The sequence below is a fragment of the Balaenoptera musculus genome, chromosome 5 (assembly GCF_009873245.2).
Source record: "Balaenoptera musculus isolate JJ_BM4_2016_0621 chromosome 5, mBalMus1.pri.v3, whole genome shotgun sequence".
NCBI classification, from domain to species: Eukaryota; Metazoa; Chordata; class Mammalia; order Artiodactyla; family Balaenopteridae; genus Balaenoptera; species Balaenoptera musculus.
Genome location: NC_045789.1, coordinates 64141753 through 64159571, shown reverse-complemented (window position 1 = coordinate 64159571; position 17819 = coordinate 64141753). Strand labels below are relative to the sequence as shown.

The 17819-nt window shown below is 41.1% G+C and overlaps 1 protein-coding gene across 1 annotated transcript in view; it reads left to right on the top strand.

Annotated features, from left to right (window-relative positions):
- The first annotated feature begins 3337 nt into the window (after positions 1-3337).
- Positions 3338-17819, top strand: part of THEGL (theg spermatid protein like) — a 61801-nt gene continuing 47319 nt past the window's right edge. Inside the window, exons 1-4 of the mRNA XM_036852242.1 lie at positions 3338-3360; positions 3430-4133; positions 13368-13890; positions 17606-17682. Coding sequence (XP_036708137.1) covers positions 3338-3360; positions 3430-4133; positions 13368-13890; positions 17606-17682 — 1327 coding nt within the window. The remainder of the gene's footprint in view (positions 3361-3429; positions 4134-13367; positions 13891-17605; positions 17683-17819) is intronic.

The window sequence follows — 17819 nt, the reverse complement described above, 5'->3', positions numbered from 1 at the left end:
CTGATGAATTGCTGGTTGCTCAAAGTGGAGTAATCTGAAAGTTAAAAAACTCTAGGGGAACCCAGTCATTGGAGGGGCCCTCAATTATTTGAGATTTACCTCCAGGACCTTGACCAGATTCCCATAATAAATATTGGAGAGAAATCCCCTGGTGCTTCCAAGGGAGGGGAAAAAAATTTTTGAAATATGCCAGAGCACTCTGTCCTTCTTAACAAGGCCTGCCCTCAGGGGACACTAGTTAACCAGAGCCTAGCCTGCTGGGTTATCACCAGAGCCTAACTGACCTGGGGGAAATACCCAACTCCAGCCCACTCTAGACATTCTGTTCCACCTAAAAGGGCAGAAAACTAAGACTTAAGTTTGCAGTCCAGAGGCACTTAGTCTCTAAAAGACTAAGACCTAATCATAGGACTATAGAACACTCCCCCTCCCCCCACACCTCACCACCACATTACTAAAGGCCTGTTTACAGCAGCTCCTTTTACCCAGTACATCATGCCTGGCTATCAAGAAAAACTACAAGACATACTAAAAGGCAAAAAATACAGAAGAGATACCACAAGCACCATACAGAAATGAAGAATGTGTTTGGTGGGCTTGTTAAAAGACTGGACATAGCTGAGGAACGAATCTCTGAGCTTGAGGATATCTCAATAGAAACCTCCAAAACTGAAAATCTACGAGAACAAAGACTAGAAAAAAACAGAACAGAATATACAAGGACTGTGGGACAACTGCAAAAGTTGCAACATGTGTGTAATGGGAAACCAGAAAGAGAGAAAAGAAAGGAATGGAACAAATATTTGAAACAGTGAGTAAGAATTTCTCCAAATTAATGTTGGACACCAAACCACAGATCCCAGCAGCTCAGAGAACACCAAGCAGGACAAATGCCCCCCCCAAAAAAAAACAGCAACAACAACAAAAAACTATAGATAGGCATATCACTTTTAAGCTGCAGAAAATCAAAGATGAAGAAAAAATCCAGAAAGAAGCCAGAGGAAAAAACACCTTACCTATGGAGGATCAAAGATAAGAAGTACATTAGGCTTCTCAGAAACCATGCAAACAAGAAAAGAGTGGAGTAAAATATTCACAGTGTTGAGAGAAAAAAACCTGTTAGCCTAGAATTCTGTACCCTGTGAAATCCTTCAAAAGTGAAGGAGAAAAATTTCTTAGACAAAAATTGAGGGAATTTTTTGCCAGTACTTCTGTGTTGCAAGAAATGTTAAAAAGAAATTCTTTAGACGAAGGAAAATGCTATAGGTCAGATATTTGGACCTACATAAAGAAAGGAACATTGGAAAAGGAATAAGTGAAGGTAAAATTAAAACTTTCATTTGTCTTATTCTTAATTGATCTAACAGATTACAGTTTCTTCAAAATAACAATAGCAACATTATATTTGACTATGTATGCTTATATGTGTGTATAAATGTTATGACAGCAATGATACAAGGGATGAGAGGGAGGAATTTGGATTATTTAGTTATTATAAGGTATTCACATTACCTGTGAAATGGTATAGTGTTATTTGAAAGTAGACTTGGATTTGTTGTTAATGTATATTGCAAACTCTAGGACAACCACTAAAAAAAATAAAAGAAGTTATAACTGATATGCCAAGAAAAGAGAGAAAATGAAATCAAATAAAATGCTCAATTAAAACCACAAAAGGTAGAAAAAGAATGGAAGACAAAAAGAGAAACAAAGAACAAGGACAACAGATAGAAAACAGTAAAAATATGGTAGCTATTAATCCAACTAAATCAATAATCACTTTGAAGGTCAGTGGTCTAAATGCACCAACTAAAAGACAGAAATTGTCAGAGTGGATTAAAAAATAAAAGATCCAGAAACTCACTTCTTGCCTACAAGAAACTCACTTTGAATATAAAGAGACATATAGATTAAAATTATGTGAATGAAGAAAGATACAACACTAATCAAAAGAAAGCAGGAGTAGCTATATTAATTTCAGACAGATAAGATTTGAGAATAATGAAAGTTATCAAAGATAAAGAGGGGAATTATACCTAAAGCACAAGCAACAAAATAAAAGATAAGTGGGACTACATTAAACTAAAAAGCTTCTACACAGCAAAAGAAACCATCAACAAAATGAGAAAACAACCAATGGAATGGGACAAGTATTTGCAAACCATATATCTGACAAGGGGTTAATATTCAAAATATATAAAGAACTCCTACAACTCAATAGCAGAAAAAATAAGAAATGGGCAAAGGACCTGAATAGACATTTTTCCTGAAGAAGATCTATAAATGGCCAACAAGTACATGAAAAGATACTCAACGTCACTCCTCATTAGGGAAATGCCAGTTAAACAATGAAGTATCCCCCCAAGCCTATTAGAATGGCCATCATCAAAAAGACAAGATAATAAACGCCAGCTTGGATGTAGAGAAAAGGGAATCTGTGGTACCATTGGTGGGATTGTAAATTGGTACAGCCACTGTGGAAAACAGCATGGAGGGTCCTCAAAAAATTAAAAATAGAACTACCGTATAATCCAGCAATTCCACTTCTGAGAATATATCCAAAGGAAATGAAAACACTAACTCAAAAAGATATCTGCACCACGATGTTCCTAGCAGCATTATTTTCAGTAGTGAAGACATGGAAACAACCTAAGTGTCCATGGATGGGTGAATGGATAAAAGAATTTGTAGTGTATATATATATATGTATATACATGCATACAAACTTGCACACAATGGAATATTATTCAGCCATTAAAAAACAAGGAAATCCTATCATTTGCAACAACATGGATGGACCTTGAAGGCATTATGCTAAGCAAAATAAGACCGAGAAAGACAAATACTATATGATCTCACTGATATGTGGAATTTAAACAAACACCAAACTCAGAAAAAGGAATCAGGTTTGTGGTTATATGGATTGGGGGGAGGGGGTCGGTTAGAGGAAGGTGGTCAAAAGATACAAACTTCCAGTTATAGATAAATAAGCACCAGGGATGGAACCTACAACATGATGACTCTAGTTAACACTGCTGTATGCATTATAGGAAAGTTGTTAAGAGAGTAGATCCTAAGAATTTTCATCACAAGGAGAAAAAAAAATTTTTTTTATTGTATTGGTATGAGAGGATGGATGTTAACTAAACTTATCGTGGTAATCATTTCACAATACATGTAAATCACACCATCATGCTGTACACCTTAAACTTATACAGGGATGTATGTCAGTTATTTCTCAATAAAACTGGAAAAATAAATTTTTAAAAGAGGGGAATTACATAATGATAAAGAGGTCAACTCTGCAAGAAGAAATAATGATCCTACACGCAAGTGTATGCGCTTAGAAACAGACTTAAAGTAAGGGAAACAAAAACAGCTGACCAGGGGCCCGCCCCCTTTCTCTTTTTCACCTGTCTCCTCTCTAAGGGGCGGGGCCCCAGGTGGGCCCTGGCAGCTTGGCGCGTCCTCTTGGCAACGGGAGAACGTGCAGGGAGGGGCCCAGAGGCGTCGCGCCGCTGCCGCGTCCGGGTTGGGCGCGCTGGGGCGGGGCGCGCTGGGGCGGGGCGCGGAGGGCGGGCCGCTCGCCCATCCTCTCCCATCTTCTAGAAGGCGAGTAGCCTCCGGCCGTCGTCCAGCAGGAGCTTCTGGGCCGCCAATGGAGAGCCAAGAGTTTTCCGGTTCTTCTGGGCTGTCCGATGGGCATGACACGGCAGAAATATCCGCTCGCTCCGAAGCCCTTCAGAAGCCCTTTGTAGTCAGGATATTTGACATGCACAACCAGCCTGAGGAGTCTGAGGAGCCGGAGTTACCCGAGGAGGCCGATGAGCAAGACCAGCCAGGCGAATCCGAGGCGTGTGCAGAGTCCCACCAGATCCCCGAGCCCCACGAGCCCTATGAGCTCTACCAACCCTGTGAGCCCCACAGGCCCCCCAAACCCCATACACCCTACAAGCCTCATCCACCCCGTGAGGCCTGCGAGCCGCATAAGCCCCAGGGGCCCCGTGCTCCCCGCGAGCCCCACAAGCCCCACAAGCCCCACGAAGTCGAGTTGCTTACCAGAGCTGGCGTGATGGTCTCCCCGTCTCTGCTGACCAGATTCCCGCCACGGCTTCCGCCATCTTCCCTGAGAGGTAGGTGTTGGGGGTCCCTCTAGGGGTTCTAATGGGAAGGTTTGCCTGCAAGGACCCTTTTTTTTTTTTAATATAAATTTATTTATTTATTTATTTTTGGCTGCACTGGGTCTTCGCTGCTGCGCGGGCTTTCTCTAGTTGCGGCAAGCGGGGCTGCTCTTCACTGCAGTGCGCGGGCTTCTCATTGCGGTGGCTTCTCTTGTTGTGGAGCACCGGCTCTAAGCACGAGGGCTCAGTAGTTGTGGCACGCGGGCTCTAGAGGGCAGGCTCAGTAGTTGTGGCTCACGGGCTTAGTAGCTCCACGGCATGTGGGATTTTCCCTGACCAGGGCTCGAACCCGTGTCCCCTGCATTGGCAGGTGGATTCTTAGCCACTGTGCCACCAAGGAAGTCCCCTCATTTTGTTTCAAAGGAGGATAACACTTGTGTCATTTACCTGCTGTTTTACAATGCCCTGTCTTTGGACCTCAAGAAGCTCTGATAGGAAATTGAGACTCTGGTGATGAAACAATCTCTTCACTCTGCTCTCTCTCCACCTGGGGACTTTCTAGCTGTCCTTGATTAGTCATTGTCACTAGCTGTCTTCGATTAATCACTGTCACTTCTTTTTGAAGCCCTTCTTAAGGCTTCTCTACAGTTAGTCATTGCAGTCCTCTGGGTTGCCACTTTGAACATACCTCTATTATAGCACTTAAGATTTTGGGTTATATCACTATCGTTTTCCTCAGCTAAGGGGAGGGATCCTTGAAGGGAGGATAGTTTTCTCAGTGTTTAGCACATGGTGGTGCTCAATAAATGCTATTACATTGTTAAAGATGGAGTAACAAAACACTCATTGAGCAAAAATTCAAAGAGTATGTTTACTATGTGCTTGCTATATGTTCAGTCATCACCAAGTTCACAAGCTAACAGGGCTGATGGGACTTGGGTATAAACATCCAGCTCACTTATGGCCTCTCATTGATGACTCCACCCAGAACAATTCCTTGTCCACATTGGGCTTCCAGTTCCTTGGCTGACCACGTTTTATCTCATGTTCTCCTTGACTTGTCTTTATCAGCCTTGGTTCTATGGTCTGTCATGTCGGTTGCTTACTTACAACATCTTCACCACCCCATTGGCTCTTTGGTTGTTCACCGTACTTCTCCTGGGAAAACCTCAACCCTGGTTAAGCCCACCCATCCACCCTCTGCCTACACCTGAGCAGCTGACTGTTCCTGTACAAAATCACACAATCATACTGACTGCTTTTATTTCAATTTCATGACCACAAATCTCAGCTGGTCACTTGGCACTGCCTAGCAAGCCCACTTTATTCACCTAATAAATTAGTTCTCCTAATCAGTGAGATGACTAAATGCCTTCTTTACTCTACTCCAGCCTTCACACCTTTGACCCCAAACAGCTGAAGACTTTGCCTCACACTTGAGAAAATAGAAGCGATGTCATGAACTCCCTTATTTTCTTACCACTAATCTATTGCCTTACTCTAATCTGCACCCATGGATTCTGTCTTTTCTCATATTTCAGGGAAGAATTGTGCCTCTTTCTATGAGAAGCAAAAGCCTCCACTTGTGCTTTAGATTACAATCTTGTCTCCTGAAGACCTTTGTTCCTGCAGTTATCCCCTCTCTCTCCTAACAGCATCAGTCTCTCCCCATCTAATGAATCAGACACATGAACATACACACATACTCTAGAATCTTCTTTTTTTTTTTAACATCTTTATTGGAGTATAATTGCTTTACAATGGTGTGTTAGTTTCTGCTTTATAACAAAGTGAATCAGTTATACATATACATATATCCCCACATCTCTTCCCTCTTGCGTCTCCCTCCTTCCCACCCTCCCTATCCCACCCCTCTAGGTGGTCACAAAACACCGAGCTGATCTCCCTGTGCTATGTGGCTGCTTCCCACTAGCTATCTATTTTACATTTGGTAGTGTATATATGTCCATGGCACTCTCTTACCCTGTCACATCTCACCCCACCCCCTCCCCATATCCTCAAGTCCATTCTCTAGTAGGTCAGCATCTTTATTCCTATCTTGCCCCTAGGTTCTTCATGACCATTTTGTTGTTGTTATTTTTTAGATTCCATATATATGTGTTAGCATACAGTATTTATTTTTCTTTTTCTGACTTACTTCACTCTGTATGACAGACTCTAGGTCCATCCACCTCACTACAAAGAATTCAATTTTGTTTCTTTTTATGGCTGAGTAATATTCCATTGTATATATATGTGCCACATCTTCTTTATCCATTCATCTGTCAATGGACACTTAGGTTGCTTCCACGTCCTGGCTATTGTAAATAGAGCTGCAATGAACATTGTGGTACATGACTCTTTTTGAACTATGGTTTTCTCAGGGTATTCACCCAGTAGTGGTATTGCTGGGTCGTATGGTAGTTCTATTTTTAGTTTTTTAAGGAACCTCCATACTGTTCTCCATAGTGGCTGTATCAATTTACATTCCCACCAACAGTGCAAGAGGGTTCCCTTTTCTCCACACCCTCTCCAGCATTTATTATTTCTAGAGTTTTTGATGATGGCCATTCTGACTGGTGTGAGATGATACCTCATTGTAGTTTTGATTTGCATTTCTCTAATGATTAATGATGTTGAGCAGAATCTTCTATCTTGAAATAACCCTTAACCCCATGTCTTCTTCAGACCCTTCCTTCTCACACCATCAGCCCCATTTCTCTGCAAGTCACTACAGAGCTTGTCAAAAGAGTTATCTGTATTCACTGACTCCTTTTTCTTGCCTGCCATTCTCTCCTCAACCCACCTAGTTAGGCGTCTTTCTCCTCCACTCCATTGAAACTGCTCTAGTTTACTGTCTTTCTCCCACCGCCAACCCTTTTGTCACATGTGGATATTTCAGTATAGGTGATCCATTTGCCTTCTTAGTTCTTTGACCTCTTCAGTTTGAATGATGGGATCCTTCACTGCATCTTAGACCCCCACTGCATTAGCCTTTGATAATGTCAATTGCTGTATCATTTCCAAAGTCTCTGTTTCAAGCATTCTAATCTCTAAGCACGTCTATCTTTCCAGCTCACTTACTCCTCCTTGTACCCTCTCAATTCTTCAGCTTCAAAGGGACCTCTAATCCACTGATGCTATCAACTGTTCGTTATATATCACTTACTACCTTATGTCCTTCTGTCTCTCCTTACTCACCTTATAGTCTATGGTCTACCAATGGAATCACTTCCTTGCAAGTATTAGCTCCCTTGTCTCTCCCTCTATCATTCTTGCTTAGTTAAATCCAATTCTTGCCTGCACTTGAAAAGATGCAAAAAAAAAAAAAAATGATGACAAGAGAAAACAAACAACTATGTTGACTGATCTTTAAATCCATGACCTTGAACTTCAAGTGTGCTTTCATTGCTCTCAGTGATTGTATGGCAATCATACTACATTTCCCTAATCAATTCATTTGCTAACGTGGAACCTATCAAACTACCAGGATCTATACATATATACTCTACCTTTTGTCCTGTTAATAATAGACAAGCTGTCTTTGTTCTTACCAGAGGCCATTCTCTCAACCTGTATGTTGAATCCTATTCCACCTAACTTTAAGCTCTTTGCCCCTAATATTAGCCCCTCTCTTTCCTGCATCATTTTATTTCCCTCTCCACTGGATCATTCCCATTAGCACGTGAACATGCAGCAATAACTCCTAACTTGAAGAAACCAAACCTTCCCTTAACCCCATGTACCCCTCCAGGAACCACTCCTATACTCTGCTCCTTTTTAGAGGAAAATTCCTCAAAATAGTTGTTTATGAGTTATTATCTCCATATCCTCTCTTCCCATTCTCTTGAGAACCGACTTAAGCTTTTATTCCCTCTACTTAGCTGAAGTTGCTCTTGTTGAGGTCACAATGACCTCTGCCTTGCCAAATTCAATGGCTAATTCTTCATCCTCATCTTACTTGTTTCACACATTCACTCCCTCTTTCTTAGAAGTCTTTCTCTACTTGACTTCTGGGATACCACTTCATTGTCATCCTACCTCATTGAATGTTCCTGACTCAGTTTCCTTTGCTAGATCGTCTTTCTTTTCCCAGCCTCTAGGTTGAAGTGGGCGATGGCTCAGTTCTCTCAGATTCTTTAGAACTTTCCTTGCTCCCTGGATGATGTCATCAGTTCTGTGGCTTTAATTGTATGCTGATGACTTCCCAAATTATCTCCAGCCTCCATTTCTTTCTTGAGCTCCAGAGTTTTGTAACCAATTGTCTCTTTAACAACCCTACTCGAATATCTAGTAGAAATGTAAAATTTAACATATCCATAACTGAACTCTTACTTCTGCCCCCAAACTTGCTCTTCCTCCATTGTTCCCCATTTTAGCAAATGGGACCACAATTCATTCATCCAGGTGCTCAAGTCAAAAACTTTGGAGTCATTCTTGACACCCGTTTTTCCCTTACACTTTGCCTCCGAGCCATTAGCAAACCCTAATTTTGAAATGTGTCATGACAATGACCATTCTTAACATCCAAGCCTTCATCACCTTTGTAAGCCACTGTCATCTCTTGCTTGGTCTGCTGCAGCAGCTTCCACTCTTGCTACATTCATGCCTTCCCCACACCATTTCCACCAGTTCATGGTTCATGTGGCAGTCACAGGGATCCCTTAGAACATAAATTACACACAACTCTCCTGCTCTCACCTCTCCAGAGGGGGTTCTCATCTTGCAGAGTTTGTAGTCTAAAGTCCTAAGTAAGCCTACAAGGCCCACATGATCTGACCTGCCTCTCCAGCTTCGTGTCCCACCACTCTCCCCACTGTCTCTGCTCTGCAGCCACGTGGGCCTCCTTGCTCGCACCTCGATCATTTCACTTGCTTTTTCCTCTCCCAGGACACTCTTCCCTCAAGTATTTGTCACCTCCTTATAAAGGTGTACCAGATCACTCTGCCAAAAATACACTCTTTGGTCTGCTCATGTTTTTAAAGTCCCACACTTCTGTATTCAACTGCCTACTGGACATCTTCATTTGGATGTATCATAGGCATCTCAAACATAATATGCTTTGAGACAGAAGTCTTGATTTTCCTCCCAATCTTGTTCTTCCTTCAGTCTTCCAACTGAAGACTGAAGATTTCCCCCGCACCAAAATCTATTTCTCCCTGATTCCTTTTTCTTCACCCTCAAATCCAGTGGAAGTTCTGTTTGTTTTCTTTCCAGACCATTTCCTGAATTCATTCATTTCCTCTGCTACTTACGGTCATTTACGGTCATCATCCCGCTCATCCCACTTACAGTCATTTCTCACCTGGATTTCTACATTCTTCTCCTGAGTAGTCTCCCTGCTTCTGCTCTTGTCCCCTTTCAGGTCTTTACTACCTTAGCCAGAGGGGATATTTTAAAAACCAAATTGGATCACATCTTTCCCTTACTATATTATCCTTCCTGTGGCGTCCCATTGCTCTTAGGATAAACCCAAACCTTTTGTAGGGGTCTCTAGAGCTCCACGGGCTCTCTGACCTCACTCCCTACCACTCTCCCTCCTGCTCACTCTGCCCTAGTCACACTGGCTTCTTTTCTGTTCCCCTAAAAGGCCAGTCCCATACTTGCTCCTGCTTCAGAATCTGCATGGGTGGTTTTCTCTCCCTAGATGTTTATTGTTTTCCTAGGATCATCTCATGGTTAATTCCTGTTCAGATCTCAGCCCATGTTTTGTTTTGTTCTTTTTAATAAATTTATTTGTTTATTCATTTATTTAATTTTTGGCTGCATTGGGTCTTCGCTGCTGCACGCGGGCTTTCTCTAGTTGCAGTGAGCGGGGGCTACTCTTTGTTGCAGGGCGCAGGCTTCTCACTGTGGTGGCTTCTGTTGTTGCAGAGCACAGGCTCTAGGCGCACGGGCTTCAGTAGTTGTGGCTCGCGGGCTCTAGAGTGCAGGCTCAGTAGTTGTGGCGCACGGGCTTAGTTGCTCCGCGGCATGTGGGATCTTCCCGGACCAGGGCTCGAACCCGTGTCCCCTGCATTGGCGGGCGGATTCTTAACCACTGCACCACCAGGGAAGCCCTCAGCCCATGTTTTTAAAGGGTGGGAAAGCCTACCTTTTAGAGGGCCTTGCCTGTCTGTGCTGCCCCACTGTAGCCCCCCTGAAGTCCCAGTATAGAAAGTTTTCAGACTTTGCTTTAGAAAGGACTACTTTAAAGCGTCTATCTTCTCAATTTACCTTCTAGATTTTCCTTGTTAAAAATTCCCGTAAGTCTTTATATTAATTCAGTAAGTAGCGAGTATATTTATATATTATTTACATAAAATAATGTAAACATTAGGCCATATTTAGTCAGCATGTCACCATGCCCCTCTCACTCAAAAAACATTCCTTCATATGAAAGACGTTTACTGAGAATATACTAAGGCACTCTTCTGTGTCCTGTGAGGGTGTTGAGATGACTGAGACATGGCAGTTTGGTTGTGTGCACATTTAAAAAATGTATATTATAGAGTAAGTTCCATCATTCTAACACCTTACTAATGTGTCGTCACTAATCATCACTGTCACTGTTAACCTTTATTGAGCACTTACTATGTTCAGGGCATAGGCACTGAGCTGTAGATGAATAAGATGTGGATCCCATCCTTGAAGGACTGTCAGTGTGATTGGGGAGGCCAAACACATTCTCAACACATCCATGGCATAGAAAGTAAAGTGGACTGGAGTGTCCTATAGGACCGTCACTTTATTTTTCTGAGTTAAATGGCAATGCTGACCTCTTTTATGGCTTCTGTATTGAATCATAATTAGAAAGGTCTTTTTCTATTTCTAGGTGTTGAAAGAATTCAACATGGGTTTTCTTTTCTTAAACGTTGAAATCTTTGATCCATTTAGAATTTATCCTGGTGTATGGTATGAGTTATAAACCCAACTTTCTTAGTGCCTACTCAGTTGCCAGTGCTATCTTGACACAGATGAAATTGGATGAAAATGAACATGAAACATATATTTGAAACAAGAGAAAAAAGTCACAAAAGTGCAGACCGAGGGGGTGTGAGAGGAGACACAGCTTAATAGTTAGCTTGGTGATGTGATATTTTTGAGCTCTAGTTTGCATGGAGGTCCCAGTTTTTGTTGTTATTGAACCAGATGAAAGGGCTTGCCCTCTTCCTGCCTCTGCCTTCTCACCCTCAAGCAAAACCCTTTCCCACATTCTCCTATCTCTTGCCCAAATGACCCTGAGCTAAGGCAGTGGGGAGCTGTGCCTAGGAGAGGATTGAGGAAGAATGAATAGTAGTAATGACTATATAGCTTAATCTGTCGTGTCAGAGAACATCCCAATGTTTGTTGACATGGTCATACCCAGCATAGACCTGGACTGCTTTAAGACCGGTCTTCAAAACCATAGTGCACCTAAAACAAGCACAAATTTTACTTCAGAAAGCTTTGAGACATAATGTAGGTCTTACCGAAGTACCTTCAAGGGAATTATACCATCTAACACAGAGCAAATCCTGCTGAAATGTTCTTGAGGCACATCTCTTCCCAAGTCCCGGTCACCATGACAGCTGTTCCCCACAAATACCTTTCCTCTTTCTCTCAAGCTGCAGCTTGCCTCTCTCTTGCCCTCCTGTGTCCCCTAGTTCTGTCCTGAGAGGCGTTCCCTGCCTTTCCTTTATAGGTCAATGGTATCCCGTTCGAACCTGAGGCTGAGCAGTTCACACATGGGCTCCTTAAGGAGGCAGGGTAGAGGGCAAGTGGAGAGTAGTTATACTTTGATATTTCATCCTTATCGTGTTACAAAACGCTTTACTTCTACATGCAGCGGGAATCCCTGTGTAGGAGTGCCTCAGTCCCCATCAGGGAACAACAGCTTTTTACTCATGCTTCCTCCCAGCAGATGGCAGCCTTCCCCATCAGATGGCTTGGAGCACAAGCCAGATCATCCCACTCTTGGCTCCAGGGGCAACAGGAACAATGTGGTTTGTTTGCTACGGAATAAAATACAAACATCTAAAGGGCATAACACAGCCATAACGTCCTGATTAGCTCTTAAAGGGAGATGCTATTCATCGTCCTGCTCAGAATCCTTTAGAGGTTCCTTCCTGTTGGCCTTAGAATAAGAGCCAAACTCTTCCAGGGCTTGTGATCTGGCCTCACCACAAATCCTGCTCTCCTTTTCCTTGCTCCCTTCCCTCCAGCCACCCTCAAAGCTGTCTTGCTGCGCCTTTCTCTTAATTTCACCTCAGGCCTTCACACTTGCTGTTTCTTGGCCTGAAATGCTCTGCTTCTCTCATTTCCTTTTCTCCCCTCTCCTATATCTGGCCCTTTCTTGTCTTTCATTTCCACAGGTAGAGTGTCAACTTCCTCCGAAGACGCTTCCCTATCTCCCTAAACTAGGTGCCCCCTTCCTTCCACGCAGTGAACATCATGCTAGTTTATCTTCTTCGGGTACTCACCACCGTCTGAAATTGTTCACCTGCTTATTGTCTGTCCACCTGAAGGACAAGCTGCTTGAGGGTAGGACAGGGACTTTATCTTGACCCTTCTCTAGTCCAAAGCTTAGAACGTCGAGGTGAATTCCGCATAAAAGTCATTCATATGGACCTTGTCTAGATTCATCCAGTCGTTATTCAGCTCACGGTAACATGTCCATTGAGTGTCCTACATATGTAACACCATCTCATTTTATCTTTAAAACAACCCTTTGAAGTAAGTACTATTTGTGTCCCCACTTTGCAGATGAGGGAACTGAGGCAGAGAGGAGGTAGGTGACTTGCCAAAGGCCACACACACAGTAACAGAGCAGAGGTTGGGCCCAGGCAGGCAATCCCACACCCTGCTCCACTTCACCACCCCACTTCTACCTGTGCTAGGTACTATGGGTGACAAGGGAAGTAAGGAAGATAATGAGGGGAAGGAGCTCAGCACAGTGCTTGGCACATTGTAAGTGCTCAATAGATATTATAGTGTTTTGTAAATAGTGGGCCTGTCTATTCTATCTATTCAACTGTGTATGTTACGTGCTGTGAGGAGTACAAAATAAAGCAGTCTTTCCTCACGTGTTTACAAGCTTAGGGAAATGATATAGACATAAATATAACAAAATATGTAATTAGAGCCCAGATGAGTGATGTGGCCTTCAGTCCAACCATAACCAGACCCTCTACCTCTATGTACAATTATCTCCCATTCTTGTATCACCCTGCAAAGTTGTTTTTTTTTTTTTTGACTGGGAAAATAATTTTATTTTGTTTGGCACAGTGGGCAGGGGTCCAGTCTTAGAACTTCTGGAATTGCATCTTGGTGCCAGCAGCCTTGGTGACCTTCACATTGAAGCATACCGTTTTGCTCAGGGGCCAGCCCTCACCCACTGTGTAAATGTCACCGATCTGGATGTCCCTGAAGCAGGGGGAAAGGTGCACGGACATGTTCTTGTGGTGCTTCTCGAAGTGGTTGTACTTTCGGATGTAGTGGAGGTAGTCTCGGCAGATGACAGTGGTCCTCTGCATCTTCAACTTGGTCACCAAGCCAGACAGGATCCGCCCTCAGATGGAGAAATTACCAGTAAAAGGGCATTTCTTGTCAATGTAAGTGCCCTCAATGGCCTCCTTTGGTGTCTTGAAGCTAAGACTGATGATCTTGTTGTATTGCGGGAGCTTCTCCTTGACATTTTCTCCAAGCAGGACCCTCTTCTTATTTTGAAAGATGATCAGTTGCTTTCTGTAGACACGCTCAGTCTGAATGTCTGCCATCTTCCAAGCTGCCTGAAAAAAGGTTCTGCAAAGTATTTTTGTCCTCAATTCACAGATGAGGAATCTGAGACTTGGCATTTGTCTGTGGGCATGTAGTGGTGGGACCAGCATTCAAAGCCCTGTTAGTTTGATCCAAAGCCTGTGAAATACTGCAGTGGCTATACAGGAGAAAAGAATGGAGAATGGAGAAAAGAAGCACTGCTGTTTGTTACTCTCTAGGAAAAAGGAGCTGGGAAATATTTTAGGAACAGGGAGTGATACTGGAGTTTTACTCAGGTACATCTGCCCCAAGGATAGATTGGATGTTTGAAATCCTGCCCCTGCCCCCAAAGAAATGTGAATGCTTGAACACTGCTGTGCCCGAGTCATGGCTCCACCCACATACTGGGGATTTCAATTTGAGCACATAGTTAGTAGGAGAGGGAGCTTGATGCCACTGGAAAGGGCACTAAACTAGGAGGTTACTTCTGGTTTTGTCATAGCTGCATGTCTGTTTCCTTCCTAGTGAAATGAGAATTATAGTGCTGAGAATCTGGATTTTAATACAGCTGCTTAATTTGATACAGCAAGATGTTGCCAAAATGAGATTACTATATATTCTTGAATATAAGGAAATTTGGAAAAACTCTAGCCAATTTGAATAGATAAACTTTTAGGAAGAAAGACAGATAGACAAATGTTTATTTAGAATTGTGTTAATTTAGTTATACCTATAAAATTAAAATAACATTAAAATCAATGATATAATTTAGAAATAGTTCTTATTTCTAATGTTACATTTCATGGAAAAGCAGTTTTATTCAACTTTTTCACTTGCATGCTTGACATCACTAGAGTTACCTTTTGAGTAATTTAACACTTTTTCCAGGAAAATCATTTTTATTTCTTAAGTTATTTGAGATAGAAAATTTAAGAGTTTTATTTTAGAAATTTTCAAACACACCCAAAATACAGAATGTTATAGTGTACCCCCATATACCCATCACTTAGTTTTAATAATTATTAACATTTTGCTAATCTCATTTCATCTAGGTATTCTCTTACCAACCCTCTGTACCACACACACACACACACACACACACACACACATACACACACACACATATTTTTGGGCCTCCTGTAGGACAAGTTTTTTTGTTTTTGTTTAATTAAATTAAATTTATTTTTTATACAGCAGATTCTCATTAGTTATCTATTTTACACATATTATTAGTGTATATATGTCAGTCCCAATCTCCCAATTCATTCCCCCCACCCCCTGCTCTCCCCACTTGGTGTCCATGCGTTTGTTCTCTACATCTCTGTCTCTATTTCTGCCATGCAAACCAGTTCACTGTACCATTTTTCTAGCTTCCACATATATGCATTAATATACGATATTTGTTTTTCTGACTTACTTCACTCTGTATGACAGTCTCTAGGTCCATCCGCGTCTCTAAAAATGACCCAATTTTGTTCCTTTTTATGGCTGAGTATTGTTTTTTCTTGAAGGATAAATTTATTAATTTATTGAACAAATACTTATTGTACTTAACAGCACAGTTCCAGAAGCTGCCTGTTAGTCTGATTCTGCCTTTGCTGGGGAACCTGTCATCTGCTTGTGCAACATCACTTATGGGCCTCATCAGACAAGTTGTTTTAAAGAAAATACTAGACACCATTTCATTTTGCCCATAAGTATCTTATATGCCTTTCTCATTGCTAAGGACTTTAAAAAACCCATAATTATCATGCCATTATTTACACTTAAAATTTACAATTATTCTTTAATACCGTCTAATACCCGCTAAATATTTAAGCTTCCTTAATTGTCTCAAAAGTGTATTTTTACAGTTGGCTAGTTTGAATTAGCCCTCAGACAAGGGCCACATATTGTCTCTTCTCTGTTACTCTTTTTTTTTTTTTTTGGCCGCACTGGGCGGCATGTGGGATCTTAGTTCCCAGACCATGGATGGAACCTGCACCCACTGCAGTGGAAGCACAGAGTCTTAACCACTGGACCACCAGGGAAGTCCCTCTGTTACTCTTTAACACTAACCCTAATCCTCTCTCCCTTTTTAAAACACATTTGTTAGAAACATTGGGTAAAATATCCCATATTCTGAATTTAATTTGTTCTTTGTGACGTCTTTAACTTGCTCTTCTAGCTCCCCTATTTTTTGCAAAGCATATAGATTAAGAGGCTTGCTTAGACTGAAAATAGTTTCAAGCAAGAATTTTTCATAGGTGGTGCCATGCTTGGGGGCATACGCTGTCAGGCTCTGACGTTTGTGTTGGTTCTAAGATTGATGAGTGAGTTCAGGTGAGGTTGGCTCAATCCCTCCATGATAAAGTTCCCCATCCACCTTTCACCAGATGGTTTCAGCAACCAGTTTCGTTCTTCGCCTAGATTCCATTATATCATTAGGGGTAAGATAGGCACCTTTTGAAGCTGTGTTTGATGCTGTCACTAGAAATTATGTAACAAGCCATCAGAACCCATTCATGTAATGTAACAGAACTTTTAAAAAAATTCATTCTGTAGCTGTACTTTTATCTGCACAATACAACTACCTCATTCTTTGTGTTTTGTGTTTCTATTTTGCTTTTTAAAATGATGTTTATTTATTTAGAGCAACATCCAATGCTTAGGATTACAAAAGCATATCCCCAAGAATAATTATTAAATCTGTTTTAAATTTATTTACCTCGTCCCTCTTTTTAAATACTGATTTAAATTTAAATTGTAGGGAGAGCTCTATAATTATTTTAGCATTAATTGAAGTTGTTTCAGGCTGATATGTTTTCGTTTCTCATTTCTTTGTTGGGAAAATAAAGTAATTGAGAAAGTGCCTCATAAGATGAGTTTTTATAAGAACTTGCATGCAAGGTAACCTCGTTTCTGAGGAATAATTTTTGGGAACAAAATCTTTCCTTATACTCAGTTATTTATGGTGCTCTACTGAAAACTTCTTATTTTTTAAAATTTATCATGGTTTCATGAAACGCATATATCAAGAGTAAAGTTTAAAGAAGGAAGAAAACTAAGAAAATAGGATTCTTTTCACCTTTTCATTCTCAAGTCCTATAATTTATTTTATGTGTGTATAACACCGTTGAGACCTCACAAGAGAAGTTTCTTTCAGATTTCAATATTAGGAAAAGTTGATGTTTTTTGCTTTCAGTGGTAGAATTAGAATGCTCAGATATAACTGTACAAGGCTTTAATTATACATTCTTCCTTTTGTTTCATTTTATTTTCCTTTCTCGTCTCCCTCCACTATTTTGCTATCTCTTTCCTTGAATTTTGCATCTTGAAACAGATAATATCCTATTGTAGTGTATGCATTTATGTAAGCAATCTAAAATCCTTTTAGAAATGAGGGGAGGGTATAAATACATAAGGAAACCAATGAAAATACATGTGAGTACATGATCACAATTAGGTTCTCATTTCATTAATATTAATTTTCATGGTTGGAATCTTTAATAGTAAATTATTGGATTGGCCAAAAAGTTCGTTCGGGTTTTTCTGTACGCTGTTGGAGAAAAACCCAAATGAACTTTTTGGTCAACCCAATACTTAAACTTTACAATTACTGAAACTTAACAGTGACTTAAACTTTTTTTTATTTACAGAAATTTAAGCATTTAAAATTAATCTTAATTTTTAAATTTTTAGGATTATAGCTACGATTTATTGTGTATTTACTATGTTTTGGGCACTATGCAGAATGCTTTACACGTATTATCTTATTTAACTTTCAGACAACAACCTTTTGTGGTACATGACCGTGAGAAAACTAAGATATGGAGAGCTTTGGTAAACTTGCCCAAGATCAGAGGTTAGAGCCAGGATTTGGTTCTAGGCAGTCTGATTCCAGAGCCAGTGGTCCTATCCATTAAACAATATTATAGTATTCCCTAAACCTGTTTGCTTCAAAAAATACCAGTGCTTGTCCCACCCCCTGAGGTTGTGACT